The sequence below is a fragment of the Rhizomucor pusillus genome (assembly GCF_041956525.1).
Source record: "Rhizomucor pusillus strain CBS 183.67 unplaced genomic scaffold VTP01scaffold_12, whole genome shotgun sequence".
Lineage (NCBI taxonomy): Eukaryota > Fungi > Mucoromycota > Mucoromycetes > Mucorales > Lichtheimiaceae > Rhizomucor > Rhizomucor pusillus.
Window position 1 is genome coordinate 857272 of NW_027192154.1, and position 17336 is coordinate 874607.

General features: G+C 44.5%; 8 protein-coding genes across 8 annotated transcripts; 5 read left to right on the forward strand and 3 right to left on the reverse strand.

Moving 5' to 3' along the window:
• Positions 1–1481: 1481 nt before the first annotated feature.
• Positions 1482–2908, forward strand: VTP01DRAFT_2327 (uncharacterized protein; the record flags this gene model as incomplete). The annotated part of the gene is made up of 5 exons (XM_069380776.1): positions 1482–1746; positions 1814–1947; positions 2023–2268; positions 2325–2414; positions 2480–2908. 5 exons carry the CDS (start codon positions 1482–1484, stop codon positions 2906–2908), a joined length of 1164 nt encoding a protein of 387 aa, XP_069237830.1.
• Positions 2909–3239: 331 nt separating this feature from the next.
• VTP01DRAFT_2328 (uncharacterized protein) lies at positions 3240–4315 on the reverse strand (the record flags this gene model as incomplete). Its single annotated transcript, XM_069380777.1, has 6 exons — positions 3240–3266; positions 3320–3359; positions 3433–3575; positions 3640–3737; positions 3790–3942; positions 3997–4315. 6 exons carry the CDS (start codon positions 4313–4315, stop codon positions 3240–3242), a joined length of 780 nt encoding a protein of 259 aa, XP_069237831.1.
• Positions 4316–6287: 1972 nt separating this feature from the next.
• VTP01DRAFT_2329 (uncharacterized protein) lies at positions 6288–7257 on the forward strand (the record flags this gene model as incomplete). Its single annotated transcript, XM_069380778.1, has 9 exons — positions 6288–6340; positions 6430–6452; positions 6520–6580; positions 6643–6691; positions 6758–6780; positions 6837–6893; positions 6959–7050; positions 7119–7158; positions 7221–7257. The coding sequence occupies 9 exons, from the start codon at positions 6288–6290 to the stop codon at positions 7255–7257; spliced, it is 435 nt and encodes a 144-aa protein (XP_069237832.1).
• Positions 7258–7706: 449 nt separating this feature from the next.
• Positions 7707–7978, forward strand: VTP01DRAFT_2330 (uncharacterized protein; the record flags this gene model as incomplete). Its single annotated transcript, XM_069380780.1, has 2 exons — positions 7707–7762; positions 7816–7978. The coding sequence occupies 2 exons, from the start codon at positions 7707–7709 to the stop codon at positions 7976–7978; spliced, it is 219 nt and encodes a 72-aa protein (XP_069237833.1).
• Positions 7979–8533: 555 nt separating this feature from the next.
• Positions 8534–9322, forward strand: VTP01DRAFT_2331 (uncharacterized protein; the record flags this gene model as incomplete). Its single annotated transcript, XM_069380781.1, has 3 exons — positions 8534–8864; positions 8933–8995; positions 9063–9322. The coding sequence occupies 3 exons, from the start codon at positions 8534–8536 to the stop codon at positions 9320–9322; spliced, it is 654 nt and encodes a 217-aa protein (XP_069237834.1).
• A 325-nt stretch (positions 9323–9647) lies between these two features.
• On the reverse strand, positions 9648–9983 carry VTP01DRAFT_2332 (uncharacterized protein; the record flags this gene model as incomplete). Its single annotated transcript, XM_069380782.1, has 1 exon — positions 9648–9983. The coding sequence occupies one exon, from the start codon at positions 9981–9983 to the stop codon at positions 9648–9650; it is 336 nt and encodes a 111-aa protein (XP_069237835.1).
• A 2249-nt stretch (positions 9984–12232) lies between these two features.
• VTP01DRAFT_2333 (uncharacterized protein) lies at positions 12233–15207 on the forward strand (the record flags this gene model as incomplete). Its single annotated transcript, XM_069380783.1, has 4 exons — positions 12233–12353; positions 12415–14070; positions 14135–14983; positions 15038–15207. The coding sequence occupies 4 exons, from the start codon at positions 12233–12235 to the stop codon at positions 15205–15207; spliced, it is 2796 nt and encodes a 931-aa protein (XP_069237836.1).
• Positions 15208–15317: 110 nt separating this feature from the next.
• VTP01DRAFT_2334 (uncharacterized protein) lies at positions 15318–17256 on the reverse strand (the record flags this gene model as incomplete). Its single annotated transcript, XM_069380784.1, has 6 exons — positions 15318–15586; positions 15638–15797; positions 15859–16163; positions 16226–16338; positions 16402–16758; positions 16817–17256. The coding sequence occupies 6 exons, from the start codon at positions 17254–17256 to the stop codon at positions 15318–15320; spliced, it is 1644 nt and encodes a 547-aa protein (XP_069237837.1).
• Positions 17257–17336: the final 80 nt, after the last annotated feature.

Genomic DNA, 17336 nt, shown 5'->3' on the forward strand with positions numbered 1-17336 from the left:
CAACAGTTCTGATTTACTTTTTTTCTCCTCTACTACTTGCTGCAACCTGCGTTGTTTGCGAAACTTCCCAACAGTCATTAAAAATAATCGGGTAAATGAATTCCAGTTAATAACGGCGTGCGCGTGCTTTCCATTAGCTGCGCATAAAATGAGTATGTATTATTTATGCTTAGCTCATGGACACCAAAGACTTGCATTAGATCCGAGTCCTTACCCTGACTTTTTGCAGCACATGCTTAGATATCGAAAATTACTGATGTACTGATTAGAAGAAACCTGTTTCCCAGTTACCGCGCGTTTGGAACCCGCATAGAATTTAGTATGCCATTGCTCGTGGTGAACTGCCCATATGTACTTCGTGTTCATATATGATTTGTATAGAAGCTCAATATTAAGAAATACTTGCTGCTCTTGTTGTAAAAATAAAAGAATGGTCCGGGCTCTTGCTTGAGCCTCTTTTACAATATATTTATGCTTCGTCAACAAGGATTGTCGCTTTGCACATCCATCGCCAGAGGCTTCTGCATACATGTGATCTCTTGCATTATTAGTTCAATTCACTTGGCAGTAGAGAAACTTGAACAATCGATATGTGTAAGAATAACGTGAAGGACTCCTTTTTAATATTGAGCATTTCAGAGTCTTAAGCCGTACAAAATGTTTCGCCGCCTGATGTGTACGAGACATGTCATCCGTTCCTGATACATGGACTTTATCACGACGTAAGGCCAGATGGAATAGGAGTAATTGAGGATTTTCTACAGGACAAGGTAGTCAATGGATAAAGAAGTAAACATTGCGAATGATCGAATATTCTGCTATCTAGTTAACGATATGTATCTTTCCAGCGACAGACCAGAATATAAACCGATGGTGATGCGAACTGCATCGCCCATAGCAGATATACTTAACATTCAGAATTTCGTTCTCTGCAGATAAATTAAAGGCATAAAGTGGTCGCCCCCGCTAACTTGAATTCCAAGCTCTTCTCATGGCAAGTAGTTGATCGTCGTTTCTTCTGTTATTTTGCCTTCCCAAACCTTTGAAAGGTCTGTCTATGTACTGTGACGCAATATTTTTCTCGAGTTATTTCAATGTCACAACGTTTTCTCATGGGTTCAACCGTGATTATGCAATGCGGCAAGTTCAAGTAGGGCATGCTGCTGCTGCATGCATGCATCGAATTTTATCCAATACATCCAAGATCTATTCTAAATACAATTATTCATGTTACATGTCCCGGATACCTTACTTCGAACTTGTGAATAGCCAGAGATATGGATTGTATAGATGGACAATGCATTTGGCTTTCCCATAAGCTTTTCCGGTCAACACTGTACATCGTGGGAATGTAAGCCTTGCAGATTTGTGCAACGATCGTTGCCGAGACTTTAAATTTTCGTTCTTCCTACCCCCTTTTACCTCACTTTCTCCCTGAATTTCCGAACAGCTACTTCCGCTTCCCACACGCCGATACAAACATGCTACTGGAAACCTTTATCAGCGCCTACGAGCTGCACGGCCAGCCGCGGCTACAGCAAGCCGTGGAGTTCCTGTCAGAAAATTCATCGACCGTTGCAGCCACAACGGGAACTGCGATTGCGTTATATCTTGCCCTTGTGCGATATCTACGGTTCAAATACGTCCGAGAATTGCATCGCAAATATCCGGATCCCAGCGTAGTGCTAAAAGATGCGTACATAGCGGAGGAGATTTACGACATTACTGTGCGACGGGAATTTCCTGGTAAGTATTGGCTTTGCCACTTTGTGAAGAAAGAAGACCATCTGACGCATGAATTCTCTTTTCTTAGCTATCGCTCGACAATCTTTAGAAATGGCATTGTTTAAAACCTACTCTGTGCCCTCCATTAGTAAAATCCTTGCAGCCACCAACCAATTCTCCAACGACACGGCCAAGCGAGTGGAAGATACCGAGTTGATTTTGGTAAACAGATTTTTTACACATTTAATCAATTGCTTGTACCTTCCATCGCTTACACAAATTTGTCTAACCATGTAGGCCGAAGTGGTGGATGCATACCCTCACATACAGCAGGCTAAGCGCAGAAAACCAAATCTTACTGAGGAGCAGATTTCAGAGCAGCGAAAACGAGCAGACGACGCACTCAATCGTATGAATGATATCCACAGCCAATACCAAATCTCGAATGGCGATTATTTATATACCCTTATGCTGTTTATTGCCGAGCCTATAAAGTGGATTAACAAGTACGAATGGCGAGTACTGGATGAGCGAGAAATTAATGTAGGTGAGCTTGGTAACCTATCGAAAGTACAGATAATCAAATCTAGGGAACGAAGGCTATATATCGTGTCTGGTACGACATTGGAGTTAAAATGAAAATCAAAGATATCCCTGATACCGTGGAAGGTGTACTCAAGTTCCAGGAGGTCAAAAGGAGTAGCGGATGACATACAGTTTGCATCCTCATCACTCACATGAATATCCCGTGTAGGAATATGGCAAAGCACATGTATCGTACCATCCCAACAACTGGAAAGTTGGAGAACCCACCCTGCTGCATGTCCTGACTCGTGTCCCGTCAATCCTTCGTCCCCTATTCAAGCCAGCTGCTTACGCGTTGCTGCCTTGTGTACTTGAGGATATCGACATTGATGGTTTCGGGCTGCAGCATCCTTCTCCTTGGCTGAAGAAGACGGTGCAGTGGGTGCTCGCAGTCCGTGCATTTGTTGTGCGGAACACATTGCTTCCAAGATTCACCTCCAAGGTCCGCACTCCTCTCGAGAAGAACGAAATGGGACTATATACGCCTAATTTCCACGTTTATCCAAAAATCGTCTATCCAAACGGATATTGCATTTTAGAGTTAGGACCGAAGCGTTCGAAGCCTGCAAAATGTCCTATTCCTCACGGAGCTGTGTAAACATCGAAAATACTTAAATATACGTGCTATGTACACTTGTCGTCATAGGGTAGTAGAGAAAGTGCTTTCCTTATCCTCAAAAGGACCAGCTCATGAAATAGCATGATGTTGAAATAGTCAACCTTATGCGTACGTAAGATCTTTGGTTCAAGACACGGTTCCTTAGCAAAAGGTTTTCTACCCGGAAATAGGGTTACACGTGCTATCTAGATGCCATATAAGTTATGGAAGAATATGAGATCTATTCAGACAAAAGACATGCGCTGTAGCTGCTTTATCACTATGCATATTTATTGGGAAGGATATGAAGATGGTTTTTGAAAGTTGCATTTTAGTTCTCATCGCCAATTTTGGGAGCCTATGTAAACAAGTTAGCATCTGTCACAGACAGTCTACACCGTTTCAACTTACAAGGTAGTATCGTACATAGCCCAAGTTATCCAGCTTGTACCTATCAAAGTTCGAAAAACAAGAGGTTAAATTGCCTACATCAGTAATAATCAATGCGTCCAGATGATCCTTACTCCACCAAAAGTGGGACATCACTTGAGAGGTTGAGGCTAACGCGGGAAGACAGAGGGGTAGCTTTTGTGAAGTTGACAAGGTATTTGATGGAGAACGCCATAGAGACGCTTTGCTGTAATTCGATCACGGTAGCATCATCCTCCTAATAGTAATTGCCGTTTAGTCAGTCACATTCAAGCATCGAACTTCTTGCCGTTTGCACTTACGCTATCGACCATGCTGTTTGCCTTCAATGTGACGCTACCTTTGCCGACTTCGCCTTCGCTGGAAAATTTGATACCTTCCTTTGTGCACTCGATAGTTACTGTGTTTACATTAGTACGGAATGCTAATGACACGATATGCAGGGTCTTTACCGGAATCGCTAATGGTCTGAAGATCGCCAACAATTTCTCGGAAACGTGCAGAAGACATAGTCACGACAGCGTCGTAGCTTGTGTCAGGGATACCAAGGTGTTCACTGTCAATATCCATCAATTTCAGATCATATTCACTGATCTTGTCGCTTTCTAAGCACGTTGTTAGAGCAATGTATATCTAGTAAGAACTGCTGCTACCCGTACCTTTGCTTTCAAAAACCATGCTGAGGACATCACCGCTGTCGTCCGCCTTGAGAGTCAAAATATCGTCGTTGCGAGCACATTTCAAGATCTTGTTCAAGCTAGTAAGGTTGACACCCAAGGGAAGGTTGCGATCGCATCGGTATGGATCAAAGCCATCGGAGCGCAGCAGCATGGCAACGAGTGCGACGTGAGAATTATCCATGGCTTGCAGAGCAATGCCAGAATCGTTGCAGTCGAAGTTACACTCGGTGACGAGTTCGCGGATTGCTTCAAGAAGAGTCTTTAAGAGTTTAGCTTGCTGCAGTCTGGCTTCGAGCATTTTGTATTAAAGTGTGGATCGAGATTGGGTGAAAGAGACGCGTTTGAGGAACGAAAAATAGGAACGCGTTTTGGTCCCGCTTTTGTGACTATGAAATTTTGCGCGTAAAGTCGTATGAGCCTCTTGGAACCTGCGAAAGAGAAGCAGATGGACTGACTTTGGCGAATATTCAAACTTTGTGATGAATCAGTGTTGCAAACGTGCTGTTTAGTTTATGAGCACGCCAACTAGTGCCTGAAAATGCACCAAAATTTTATTCTATCATGCCAGACCACCTAGAAAGCTGTAATCTGTCCTTATTAAATCGAAAGCCAGTATCCGGAACCTGTACTTTGAAGAAGGAAGCTTTATTCCAATCTGCGAGAGCGCTAGCAAAGACATAGCCATATGACGTCTACCCAGACAGCGCTGTCCTTAGATCGGCAACATATTAAGTTTATGAGGTGTATTCATATATTCCTAAGTTAAGTGCATTTTACAGACTTTTGTATGCTTCGCTTTGCATTGCCAGATAGGCTCCTTTTTCAAGCGTGCTTGTTGATAGGTGTCCACAATGACCTGAGAGAACGTCAGGCGCCTAACATCGTGTTACGAAAGTGGATCAGTGTTGCAGTCTTTCCGGTAATCTGAGTGCACAGGTGTTGACTTGTCTGGTGTCTTCGTCGTTGGCGTTCGCCTTCATGCCATTTTTGAATAATATTTAAAACAATTCCGCTTAATCTGTGCTGGAAAGAGCAAGTTACTGCGCTAAGACTCGGTAAACGAATACGAGTGAATAACCCCTTCATTCATATTCGTTCGTATATGTACTTTTTCCCTCGTTCGTATTCGTTAGTGAGACTTTTCGCCCGCTCGTGTTCGTTCGCAAATATGGTTCATCGAATAATATGCCGAGGCCTATGCTGTAGTCAACACTGAATCGGCCAACTTAACTTGCTCCTCTGCTTGTTCGCAGCCCAGATACTGAAACTTTTCTTCAGCTCAGTGACATTCCACCGATAACCTAAATGCGTCTTCAGGTAGTAAAAGATTTCGTTGTGCTTCTTATAATTTACAATGAAAAGCTATAAGATTTTTTGCAATGTCTCCAATGCATAAACGTACTACGCAGCCAGTGCATTTCACATCCCGCGCCCACGTATTTGCTGGCGAAGGTTGTCGTTTGCTTTTTGGAACAGAGCATTGGCCGTGTACTCGTCTTCTAGTCCAAAGTTTTCGAGAAAACGTTTGACAGTGAAGGTTTTAAAATTGGAAGGAATATAAGCTTCGGACTACGTGTTCGACAGGAACAGAACAAGAAGACATTTAGCTGGTATCGCCGCTGCATTTTGGATTCTTTGTGAATCTTTGGGACTCCATCTGGCTCCGACTGACTAGCTCCAGATCTCGAGTTTCTTTGTTCATATATCAAGTCAGCAACTATATTGTAGAAAGCGATATAATCTACATTTAATGTTATGTAAGGTAATTTCTTATCATCGTCTTATAGCAGTATGACGCGCTGCTCACCAAACTATCAATGCAGACTAACAAGACCAAAAAAATTTGGTGCGGAAGGCTTAACAAGCAAAACGTCTGCTTACGCTCCTTCCTGTTCTGTATGAATGTAGACCCAAATGACTTAGTGACGTATGAAACAATATTTGAACGTATCATGAAGGGCACTGTCTACAATTAAAAGTGAACGAACCAGCCTGGGTGTAAAGATGCGTAGCGGCCAACCGTGACGTTACGGACAGAACTGATTTTTTTCCTTTCAACTATACAAAGGGATAGTGACGTATTCTGTTAAACAAAGGGGAGGCTTTATTGCGATTGTTACGGTTCAAACAAGCAAATTGTCCACAAAGTTTGTTGCTTTGTTTTATTTCCCGCCTTGCCGGGGAAAGTTGGCGCGTTTCCGCTTTCCGCTTCATCGACTTTCCATTGCTTGGCTTTCCGTTACCTTTGTTCTTTTCTCGGCATTGCAACCATGGGCTGTTTGAACGAAATCACGTCAAGAAACTTTTCACTCTACGGTCAATGGTACGACATCGCGCGCTCTCCAGGTCTATGTTTTGAGTCAATATTTACAGACTGCTTTGTATTTTCCTCTTTGTTTTGAACTGATATAGGCTCGGTATCATTTCGATTATTCGTAAGTAACCCTCACTGAAAGAATTCTCGTTATGCAGTACAATATTGACTTGTCAATCACTTTACAGTTTTAATCGTGCTTGGTATCGTTGGTTTTCTCGGTCACGTTGTCTTCAGTATAGTGGGCTGGTAGGTTTTTCATCCATTACGTCTCATAACCCGTGACTCTGTTGCTGATTCTTGCTTCTAAGGGTTATTGCCGTAATTCTCATCTTTGTAGAGGTACCTCTCTGCATCAAGGTACATTCTCACGTTCTACTCTCTTATGCAGAACATGGATTAACGCGTACTTCTTTTTGAGTGTAGTTTTGTCCAACCAGCCCCAAGTTGTAAGTAATGCTACGTTGATGGAGATAGTCGGATAGTGGCTGAACAACCATGACAGTGACAATTTCATTACATTCTTCGAAAACTGCTGGTTCCGCGCAGTGATGTACCTGATGTAAGTTACACTATGGAGAATACATGAAACTCGTCGGAGATGAATGACATTATCCGTGCATCCAGCTTTGCGGTTGTCATGTTCTTGTCCAATCTTCTGGGAACTGGACCTTTAATTGCTGCTGCTGTGTGTCTGCTGCTAGCTGCAATCTCTTACGGTATGGCACGACATGTTTATGCAAGATGATATCACTCATGATCTGATCACTCACTCGCTTTTTGATAGCTGCCGCTGCTGCAACTGGTCAGGCATTCGCCAGCTCCAAGTATGCATCTTTATTATTTTCCTGCATTGAGAATATGTATACTAACCCATGTACCTGCATAGGTATCTTGGAGGCACCGGCGTCGACAATGTTGTATAATACGAATAAGCGAGCTACCAACTTCCCCTTTCCCTTTTTTCTCCCGGATTCTCTTTTGTAGATTACCTGTGATGATTGTCCATAAATGCTATATTCTATGTCTAGGAGCAACTCCTTGCGAGGGACCTTGATGACTGCAGGGAATAATAGAAACTGATGTGAGGGATAAGATATAAAGGAGCCCAGCGAGTACTTTGGGATTTGTGCATTTTATTCCTGGTCATTTAAAACCGTAAAACGGATGGAAAAATTCAAAGAGGTGCAGCAATCATCTATCGTAGCCTTTGATGAAGGCTCATGCGAAGCTATGATAGAAACTAGCTCAACTACGTAGCGAAATCGAAACAGCTAATGCTCGTGCTGACGAGTATGGAGCCAAAGTGAAGCAATTAGAGATCGAGCATACTCAGAAAGATCACGAAATCTCGTCTGTTCAAGCCAAATTGGCCATGCTACAAGAGCAACTGGACAATGCAGTAGATAAACTAAAACAAGTTTCTGAGAGGTGTGTATGATATCTGGATTAATGGATGAAGGTTTGATAACCATTTTCTACAGTTATCGCGAAGCTGATCTACGTGCGGAACAGCAAGAGAAGAAGAATCAGACCATGCAGCAGGAAATCGAGGCCATGGAGGCGAAGCACGAAGATCTTACCGCAAAGTACAAGGATGCAAGAGCTGAAATGGATGAACTAGTGCGCCAGCTTGAAGTTGCCTAGTGTTCTCTTTTTGTTACCTCCACTTGTTGCTTCAGAAACAACACAACAAGAAGCAATTCGATATTGTATGCAATTTGCTTCTTCGCGCCTGACCGTTCAGTTTATTTACTACGCGTACAGAAAACTAAGACCACAAATACTAGGATCTAGCGTTCACAGTTTCTGCTGACACGCAGGTACCCAAGCGACGAGGACATGTGAGAGTTCCTTTTCGGTACCTGCTTCCCTTTTCGACTGAGTTTCCCTGTGGTTGTCGAGTCTAGCCCCGCAACAGCGAATTAAATCTCGTGTACATTGCACCATCTATTCGTTACCTGATATCTTCGGCCCTTTACAGACACAGCGCGGAAAGAGGCTTCTTGCATGAATTTTCATCAAAGGAAAGCAAAGGACACGATTTTAGAGGATGCTTTCGTGGCCTTGCGTGAGCAAGCGTCATGGGGGGTCTCCATGGTGACCCCCGATGTTTCAGACGCCGGCAGATCCGTCGAAGAAAGGAACTCCCCCGAGTGCGTGCAAACCCTCAGTTCTTCTTAACGGCGGCAACGTATTTCAATGGCGGAAGTAATCGCACCAAATGAAGCTCCAAAGGAAACGCAGTCGTGTCCGGATCAAGATACCCGAGACCAGCTAGCAAACCAAACTGCTGTCCGAACAGATCAGAATGGACATGAGGAGAATGAGAGTCTTGAACGAGTTCATTCTTTCTCGCCCCCCTTCCTTGTGCGGACCAAATCCCGGCAGGAGAAGCAGGAGCTCAGGGATCAGTTTGGACGGCAAAAGAAAGATAAAACCAGTCCTTACGATCGTATCCGCCGGTTCTACGAACGATTTTCGACGTCTGCTCTGCTAGAAAACAAGGCTGCTGTAGCCAGAGATCACTTGGGTAGGAAAATAGATTGCACGCTGTACAGAGACAAACCATTAACCGATCTACGATTAAATATACGATAGCTAATGAGCGAACGTTTCTTGCTTGGCTGCGGACATCCTTAACGATGGTAACGGTGGGAGTAGGTAAGGCATTGTTAGCGTATCCATCCAGATTAGGTGCACAAAGCTAAGTTGTTGTATCGTTTTATAGCAATCACTCAACTTTTCACGCTTTCAACATCCGGAACACCACCGTCTCAATCCCACGCTGGCCGAGCAATAGGTGCGACTTTTGTTGCCCTCAGTATCCTGTTCTTATACATTGCCAATGCTCGATATTTCCATTCCCAAACCGCTCTTACACGAGATTACTTTCCGGCGAGCCGTGGAGCCATCTTGGTCGTATCGTCATGCGTGTTTGCTGTACTTGTGTCTATGCTCGTTGTCATCTTAATGAACCAGAGTGCGTAACTCCATTTCCATGTCACGTATAGATCCCCGTAATTATTCAATCAAGTTTTGCACCTGTACTTCCCCACTTTACGCCATCTTTCCCTTTTGCTTTTCCTCACTTTTACATGTCACCAATGTAATTTTATTTTGTATACCAAAGCACAAGTTACAGCAAATATAAGAAAGTTTCAAGAAAGAGAAAATTGGAGCAATTAATTACAGAGATATGTACAATTTGATCCGGGTGGAGGGCAGAAAAAAGAAGACACACAAAGAGAGAAAAGTAAGTATATGTTGCGCCGAGGGCGGTCAGAGGCTGCTATGTAACAAGACTTGAATATGTCTAATGGACAATGCTGGCGGTTTTGTACGAGAAGGACCTGGAGGTATGGTCACCAGCGCTGTACGACCTGGGGCGATAGTGCTTGGTGTCACCGAGCTGCAGCTGATGGAGAGGGACGATGAAGCTCGAGTCGTGAGGTAAGGGATTGTCAGTGCGGGCAATGAGTTGTTGTTGTTGCTCCTGAGTGTTGTACTGTTGCATCAAAATCTGCCTGAGTTCATTGCACGCAGCCTCCTCATCGTGGATGGCAGATTCCTCCGAGCGATAAGATGTGAAAGGAGCGGAAAGCTTTTTAGGACAAGGGCAAACGATTTTGTGCGGCACAGACAATGACATCCCTCCAGAGGTAATGTGAAAAAAATAAAAGGGTAGTAATATGTACAGGAAGAAAAGGGAAAAGGGAAAAAGGGAAAAAAGGTGATATTGAGTTCGCTTTGCGACCAGTGGCAATTTTGTTGTCGGTCCGTCCGTTGCACAAGAACCACCTGCTCTTCTTGGCTTGTGGTCACACAAGACGGGTTACTTGACGTTTAAAGGACAGATGCAAGTGTCTTTTTTTACACTGTTTCCGAAGCTACAAGGCGTGCGTCCGAGAAACTTCACGTCGCAGGAGCTTCCCTGCGCTGTCTCACCAATCAACGCTGTACCTGAAAGGACTGGGAGGAGCAGCACCCCAAACTACTACTCTCAGCGTTTTTAAGAACAATAAGATATCGTAATTGCCAGTACACCCTTATCTCGTGCTGGTGGGGCTAGTACAAATAACGCGGGATATTGTCAAACACATTAGGTGAGGAAATTCAAGCCGCGGCGCAGTAAAACTTTCAGGGACCATGAATGGTTTAGGCACGTTAAACAAGACACCTAGACAGTCGGATCTCACATACTGCTCTCTCCTCGAGGGCCTAAATGAACATACGCTTTTTCATCTATCCTGTCTTGCTTCAGTTGCTAAATATAGTATGTGTATATAAAATGCCCCATTAATCTGCTAAGCTGCAATTTGCTCTGAGCAATTGAAAATTGATGTCGCATTTTATCAAAAATCAAACGGATCTGCTTCGAAAATGCAGATAGCAATCCTCTCGGACAAACAATATAACTGCCTATGTATCTGATGTAGACCTTTTTCATACATGCTGCTGGTAGATTCAGGTGTTTGAAGTGCTAAGAAAGTAACTGAACTAATACTGTATCTGTCGTATAGGCTCTGAGATCCATTAGAAAAAATCTACGAGCTATGGAGGGAGTCGAGCTTGACGTTGAAAACCAAATTCCAGGATAAGCACGACTTCTTGCCAGATATGATTAATTTTTACTGAACAATGAATTAGCAGGAGGCTTTCAAAGCGCACGATGATGCCAAGTTGGACGGCGAACACCCTGAAAATGTATTCTGCTGCTCGAGACGTCCTGGAGAGTCTGTCAGCCTGGGAGTGTTGTTTGAACATTTCCTGTTGTTTATTATTGTCGGAGGACTACCTCGAGTCTGAACCTATGAGGACCCTTACCATCCGCCCTGGCCGGCTTCGCGACAGAGAAACTGATCACTGGACGGTCCGTCATTAATATATATTTCACATCGGAAAGATAGAATTTCATGTATGGTTATGGAGGGATCAAGAAGGTGTTCAGTGTGCTGGCACAGACTGAATCCGACATGTTGTAATAAATAATAATAAATTAAACGCTCCTGAATTCTCTCCACCGTCGATAGATTGTAGTGGCGTTGTAAACGGGGTCCTGCATAATTCCCTTGAAGCATTTTGATGCATATCACATGAGCATTGAATACTTTATTTGCATTTGAAGATGTTGCATGATGCATGAACCTGTGGTCTTAATTCTTTTCGCTTCTGTCAGTCTCAATAAAAAACAGGCAGCTATCCTAGATAGACAGCGGCGTCCCCGGATGGTAAACAAGCAAATACCTATCCGAATAAGTTTTAATAAAGATACATGTTTGCAATCCAGTGGAATAATATGCATAATATCAAGAGGATATATGTAGCTGGTAACGAGAAGCTACAAAGGATTGGAGACTTTCATATCCTTGCAATGAATGATTTACCTCTCCGAGTCGTTTCGCTGCGATGTAATCAAGATGAAATCATAGCCTTTTCAAAAAGTAAATGGCGTAATTTTAGAGTATGCTTAATCACTTTTAGCAACCTGTCATTGAATACATGCGCTGCGTTTTGCATCAGGCCAATGCAGGGAGCAAACAAGACAGGGCATGAGGGTGAGAAGTTTTTATTCACGAAAATGGCTCATCTGTGACCCAAACAGCGAAATTTGCAGAACATTTCCCATGAGCGTGTATTTCGCAAAACTTCAGGTAAGACTAGAGAGTAATAGTTCAAAAGAACAAGAAGAGTACAAAAGCTGGAACGGGTTCTCAAGAATGGGCAAGGAAAAACTTGCAAGAATTTACCCCCTTTTCACCCTGATTTCTTTGACAAGGCGTGTAATAACATGTGTGTCTGCGTTTCGCACAGTTGCCCCGAAACTTACAAGTTTCCTGTGATTCTTTTTTGCCTTTTTCATTGCAATTCTCTGTTTAGCATTTTCCAGACGCCTAGTTTATGCTAAGAACACCGAGTTGGACCCTGAAGAAGGTACTGCATACGGTCCTTGACAACGCACAGGACTACTTGGCCGATGTGACATTCCAGTACGGCGAGACGACGGTGTGGGCTCATCGAGGTGAGTGACAAGGAAATGCAGTTTGTCATCTAGTTGCATAAGACTGAAGGAATGAGGGCAGCGATTCTTCTTGCTCGAGTTCCAGAAAGCTTTCTGGAAAAACATTTGGACCCTATTCTAGGGAAGAAATCCAGCTCTGCTGCAGTGACCGCCCTTGACCTCTCGAGTGTGATACCACTCTCTTTATTCCAGCCATTACTAAGGTTCTGGTACACTAGCGTATTTCTTCCTTCTCACACCGACCCTCCACCATCCTTGGACTCGGCCATATCTACATCATCCTCAACAGCTGATGACGAACACGTCCAAACAATCCGCACTCAGCTTCTCCAATTAGAACAACAGTTAAAAATCCATCTGTTACCATGCACTGATACCAACTCAACTTCATCAGATTTCGACCGATTAGTATTTGATCTGGCGCGAATGCGGGACAAACAACTTGCGACAGATGTGGTAATCAGTATATTTGCCCCTCCAATCGTATCGAAAGAGACACAGACGCACTACAAGACAGAGAGTGTTGCAGCAACTGCCAACGCTGCCGGGTTACCATCAATTCTATCAAGTCCTCCAGATACTGATCGAACATCCACCGCTGCAACCAATGTTCCCCCTTCCTTTCCAGCCCATCGATTCATCCTCGCCTCCCAATCGCCGTATTTTTATGCAATGTTTTGTGGTGATTTCCGCGAAGCATCTACCTCTACTGTTCATCTGCCAGCTGATCTCTTTAATCCGATATCCACTCAAGTTATCATTAATTACTTTTATACCGGCAAAGTGACTGTACCGCTTTATTCGCCTAAAGCCAACCCATCCAAAAATGCCCAGCATCGACTGACGCAAAAGAAATATACATTGCGCGTGTTACAGCAAGTTTTTGCAGCAGCAGATTACCTCGGCCATTTTGACACCATTTGCCTCGCAGCAGTCAATGAAATGGAAGCCTGCTGCCACCGGTTCAAATGCCACTGCTCCGACTGTGCTGTACTCCTACCGTCGATGTTGTGGTTTGCCGATAAGAACGCAGACACCGTGCCAACAATGAGGAGCAAGTTAATATCTTTGTATGGAGAGGATCCGATTCACAACATCGCGCCCTTGTGGTCACAAAAGCCCTTTGCTGTCCTAGTTGGATCGCTGTGGACTCCATCATCCAGCTCCGAGGCGCTCGTTCTATCAGAACACGACGAAAAGACACTAGTTTCCGAGATAGCATCCTTGGTATTTGAAAGCATTACAAAGTACAATGCAATACATGTGCTCCACTCGCTCCATCTCTGTCTGTCCCAAATCCGAAGCGCAAATCCAGTACCTACCTGGTCGACACCTGTGCTGGATCTTTTAAATCCAATTATTCATCACACTGTCGACATGGTATCACAAAACTTTGACTTTTATTGTACAGAGTACCCGATCTTGCTATCATGCATTGACGGAATTGGTCACGGTTTCTCCGTTGACTTTCTAGAATTTCTACTGAACCGAATTCTTAACGGCGGTATTCAGGATGACAATGCAGGTATCTTGTATCAAGGCATCGTACGTGATCTGGTCGGTCGACAGCAAGTCGTCAAGAACGTTGCAGTCGATGGCGTTTTGGTTGAAGCCCGTCAAAAATGCGTACAGTATCTTGGTCGTCGATGGCCGCAAGTGAAGGCTCAGAATGGATTTAAAAAAGTCGACAAGGAAACAATGCGCCATTTGACTGATGGTAACAACTAAAATTGATCATTACCTTCTTGGTACTATTCGCTAACCACCACTCTTCGGCGCAGATATCGGCATTCCTTATCGTACATTAACCAAGCCGTTTGAATCAGATTTTTCAGCAATCTTTAGCTTCCGTCCCAAAGCTAGCAAAAAGTCTCGATCATCTGAAGACTCTCTCCGGAGATGCCACAATGAACCGAGTCCGCCCAGGCGATTATCTTTAAGTGCTCTGCGCTCACAAATATCCAGCAATAGCAACAGTTCAAGATTCAGCAGCGAAGAACGTATCACCTCAGAAAGCGATATAGCAACGGCTAATGTCACCCGCTCCAGATCTCTTTCCAACGACTTCCCGTCACATTCTATCATATCTGATAATCTTAGCGCTGAAAACATCAACAAATTATCAGCAGCCGGTCTATCATCGCAGCCACTGATTCAAATGCTATCTTGGGAAAGTGAGTCGCGGCGGCAACGTTTAGAGGCCGAGGCGAACTACAACCCACAGCCTTTGACAAACTTGGCGGACGCATTGCTGCCGCTAGATCTATCGTCAGAGGTGGAGGAACAGCCGCGACCATCAAGACTTAAATTCTCGCTGCCTACAGCTCCTCTGCGGGCTAAGTCGCCTGTACAGAAACCATTCTTAGCCCCTACGAACACTACTTCCGGCAATGACCAGGGCAGAAAGCGGAATAATCTCAGAGGACGATCGCCACGACGATCAAAATGGGGTCTCGGTAGCAGCAGCGACCACAGCGACGATGAAGAGTTAGTGACTATGGTGACACCCGTTATTGGTGCCAAAGTGGAGTTGCTGCGCCGTCCCTTGCCCACACTGGGTACTATCAAGTACATTGGGCCGGTCAACTTTGCGAGAGGCACCTGGGTTGGAGTTGAGCTAGAAAGTCGCCGTAAGTTTGCATGAGGACGTTTCATTAGGCGAGAATTCTCATATTTTTGCGCAGTTGGCAATAACAATGGCGAAATTAACGGCACTCGATACTTCCAAACTGATCATCAGAGAGGTGTGTTTGTCAAGGTTGATGATTTCAAGATCATTTCATTACCAAATCAGTTCACGCAAGAGTCAGAAACAAGCATGATCAATCGAACCAGCTGTCCGCTTGAAGCTTGATAATAATATGCACCTGTCACCTAATTGATATCCTATGTATGCAACAGTACCCTCTGTTTCCTTTAATTAAACAACTTGACACGAATGGGTCAAACAATAGATATACTACTTTAGTCTACATCGGGATCAGGTAGGACCTTCTTTGGGTTCATGATACCCTTAGGGTCTATGGTATTTTTGATTGCGCGCATCAATTCGACAGTGTTTTCGCCCAGTTCCTGCTTTAGATATTTCTTCTTGCCAAATCCGACGCCGTGTTCGCCGGTGATAGATCCTTCGAACTTGATGGCGCGTTCTATAAGATTCTTGTTGATTCTTGTCGCTTCAGCGTGCTCTTCCTCGTTGTCCTTGTCAAAAAGAATAAATAAATGGAAGTTTCCTGTTGCTACGTGTCAATATCTGGAAACAACAGACTTGTCTAGTTGCGTACCATCTCCAGCGTGACCAGCAAACGGACACGGCAATGGCGAGTTAGAAACATCTAGCTTTGTTTCGGCAATCAAGTCAGGTAGTTTGGATAAAGGCACGACGACATCCGTTGTCCATATGGCCGCATTTTCCTTCAAAAGAGTGGACGACCACAGACAAGTCTGGAATGCAATCTTTAAGCAATCTCATGCATAGTTGCACAATATGCAGCTCATTATTTACCTTTCTTCCTTCCCACAGCAAAACCTTTTCAGTTTCATTCTTGGCATATTTGAACTTTCCGCCATTGTGCTTTTTAGCCAGTTCGGAGACGATCTTGATCTCGTGCTCAATTTGTGGTTTGGAGCCCACAAACTTGAAAAATAGCGTGGGTTTCTCCTCGTAACCGAGATTCGGATTGGCCATACGCACCGCCTTCATCATGACCTCGTCTAAAAGCTCAACTGCCCCAATTTGGACACCGGCGCGGGTCAGATCAGGCACGACGGCTGCAGCGTCGCGGATGGTTGGAAAGTCGCACACAGCCACTAATTGGAAGAAAGTACGGGTAAGCTTGGCTGTACTAGAAGATTACATAATCTTTGCTGACCTGTTTCCTCTGGCGGTCTCACGGCTAACTTTAACGTGGCTTCAGTTACTACGCCTAGAGTGCCCTCAGATCCAACGAACAAACGAGTCAAGTCGTATCCAGCTGAGGATTTTCTGCATAAATTCTAGTGTTATTAAATCTATGCACAAAGAACGGAAGAATATATAGAAAGGTACCTGGGGCGTTGGCGAGTTTTGACTACAGTGCCGTCAGGCAACACAACCGTCAGATTGATAACCCAATCCTTCATTGTTCCCCATCGAACAGCGTTGGTGCCAGAACATCCGGTGCCGATCATCCCGCCGCACATAGCACCGGGGCCTGGATCCATCGGGAAGAACAATCCATGTTCCTCTATCTGAGCATTCAGATATTCCCACTGCACACCAGGCTGGACGACAATATCCAAATCCTCCGGATGAAACTCTACAATCTTATCCATATGTTCGCTGAAGGAAATGCAGATACCGCCTTGAGGAGCAGTGAAGTGACCTTCCAATGATGTTCCGCCCGAAAAAGGAATAATCGGCACACTACCCAAAAGAAACGGATTGAAGCGAATGGCTTTTTGCCATTTGTATATCCTCTTACCTCAAGCGGTTAGCAATTTTCACAATCTCTACCACCTCTTGCGTGTTCCTCGGATAGACTACAATGTTAGGGCATCCTTCGTTGTGATAGCTATTGCTGGAATAGCCGTGGTGACGCAGGATATCTTCATCGACAGTGACGTGCTCCGGTGGAAGCACCTCTTGCAGTTCCTTGAACGCTTGCTGGATAGCTGTCTTGCCGCCGCTGTCGCCCTTTGAAGCTGTTGCACGCGTGTTTCCAGTGTTTCCAGCGTCCTTGGACGTTGCGTGCATAGCGGCATAAGTCGCTGCTGCCGACGTGACGCCTGCAGCGAACCACAATGCAGATCTGGCACTTGCATTGCTGGAAGGTACAGTGTCCCGGCTTGTTGCCAAGGACCTCTTAATCCATACTCTCGGCACATTGAAGTGCACTGCACGGCGACTACACGATCGTAACATTGTGGTGAGAAGAAGAAAGGCTCGGGTAAATTTAAAGGCGAAACTCAAGTCGAAGAGAGGATGATATACTGTATATATGC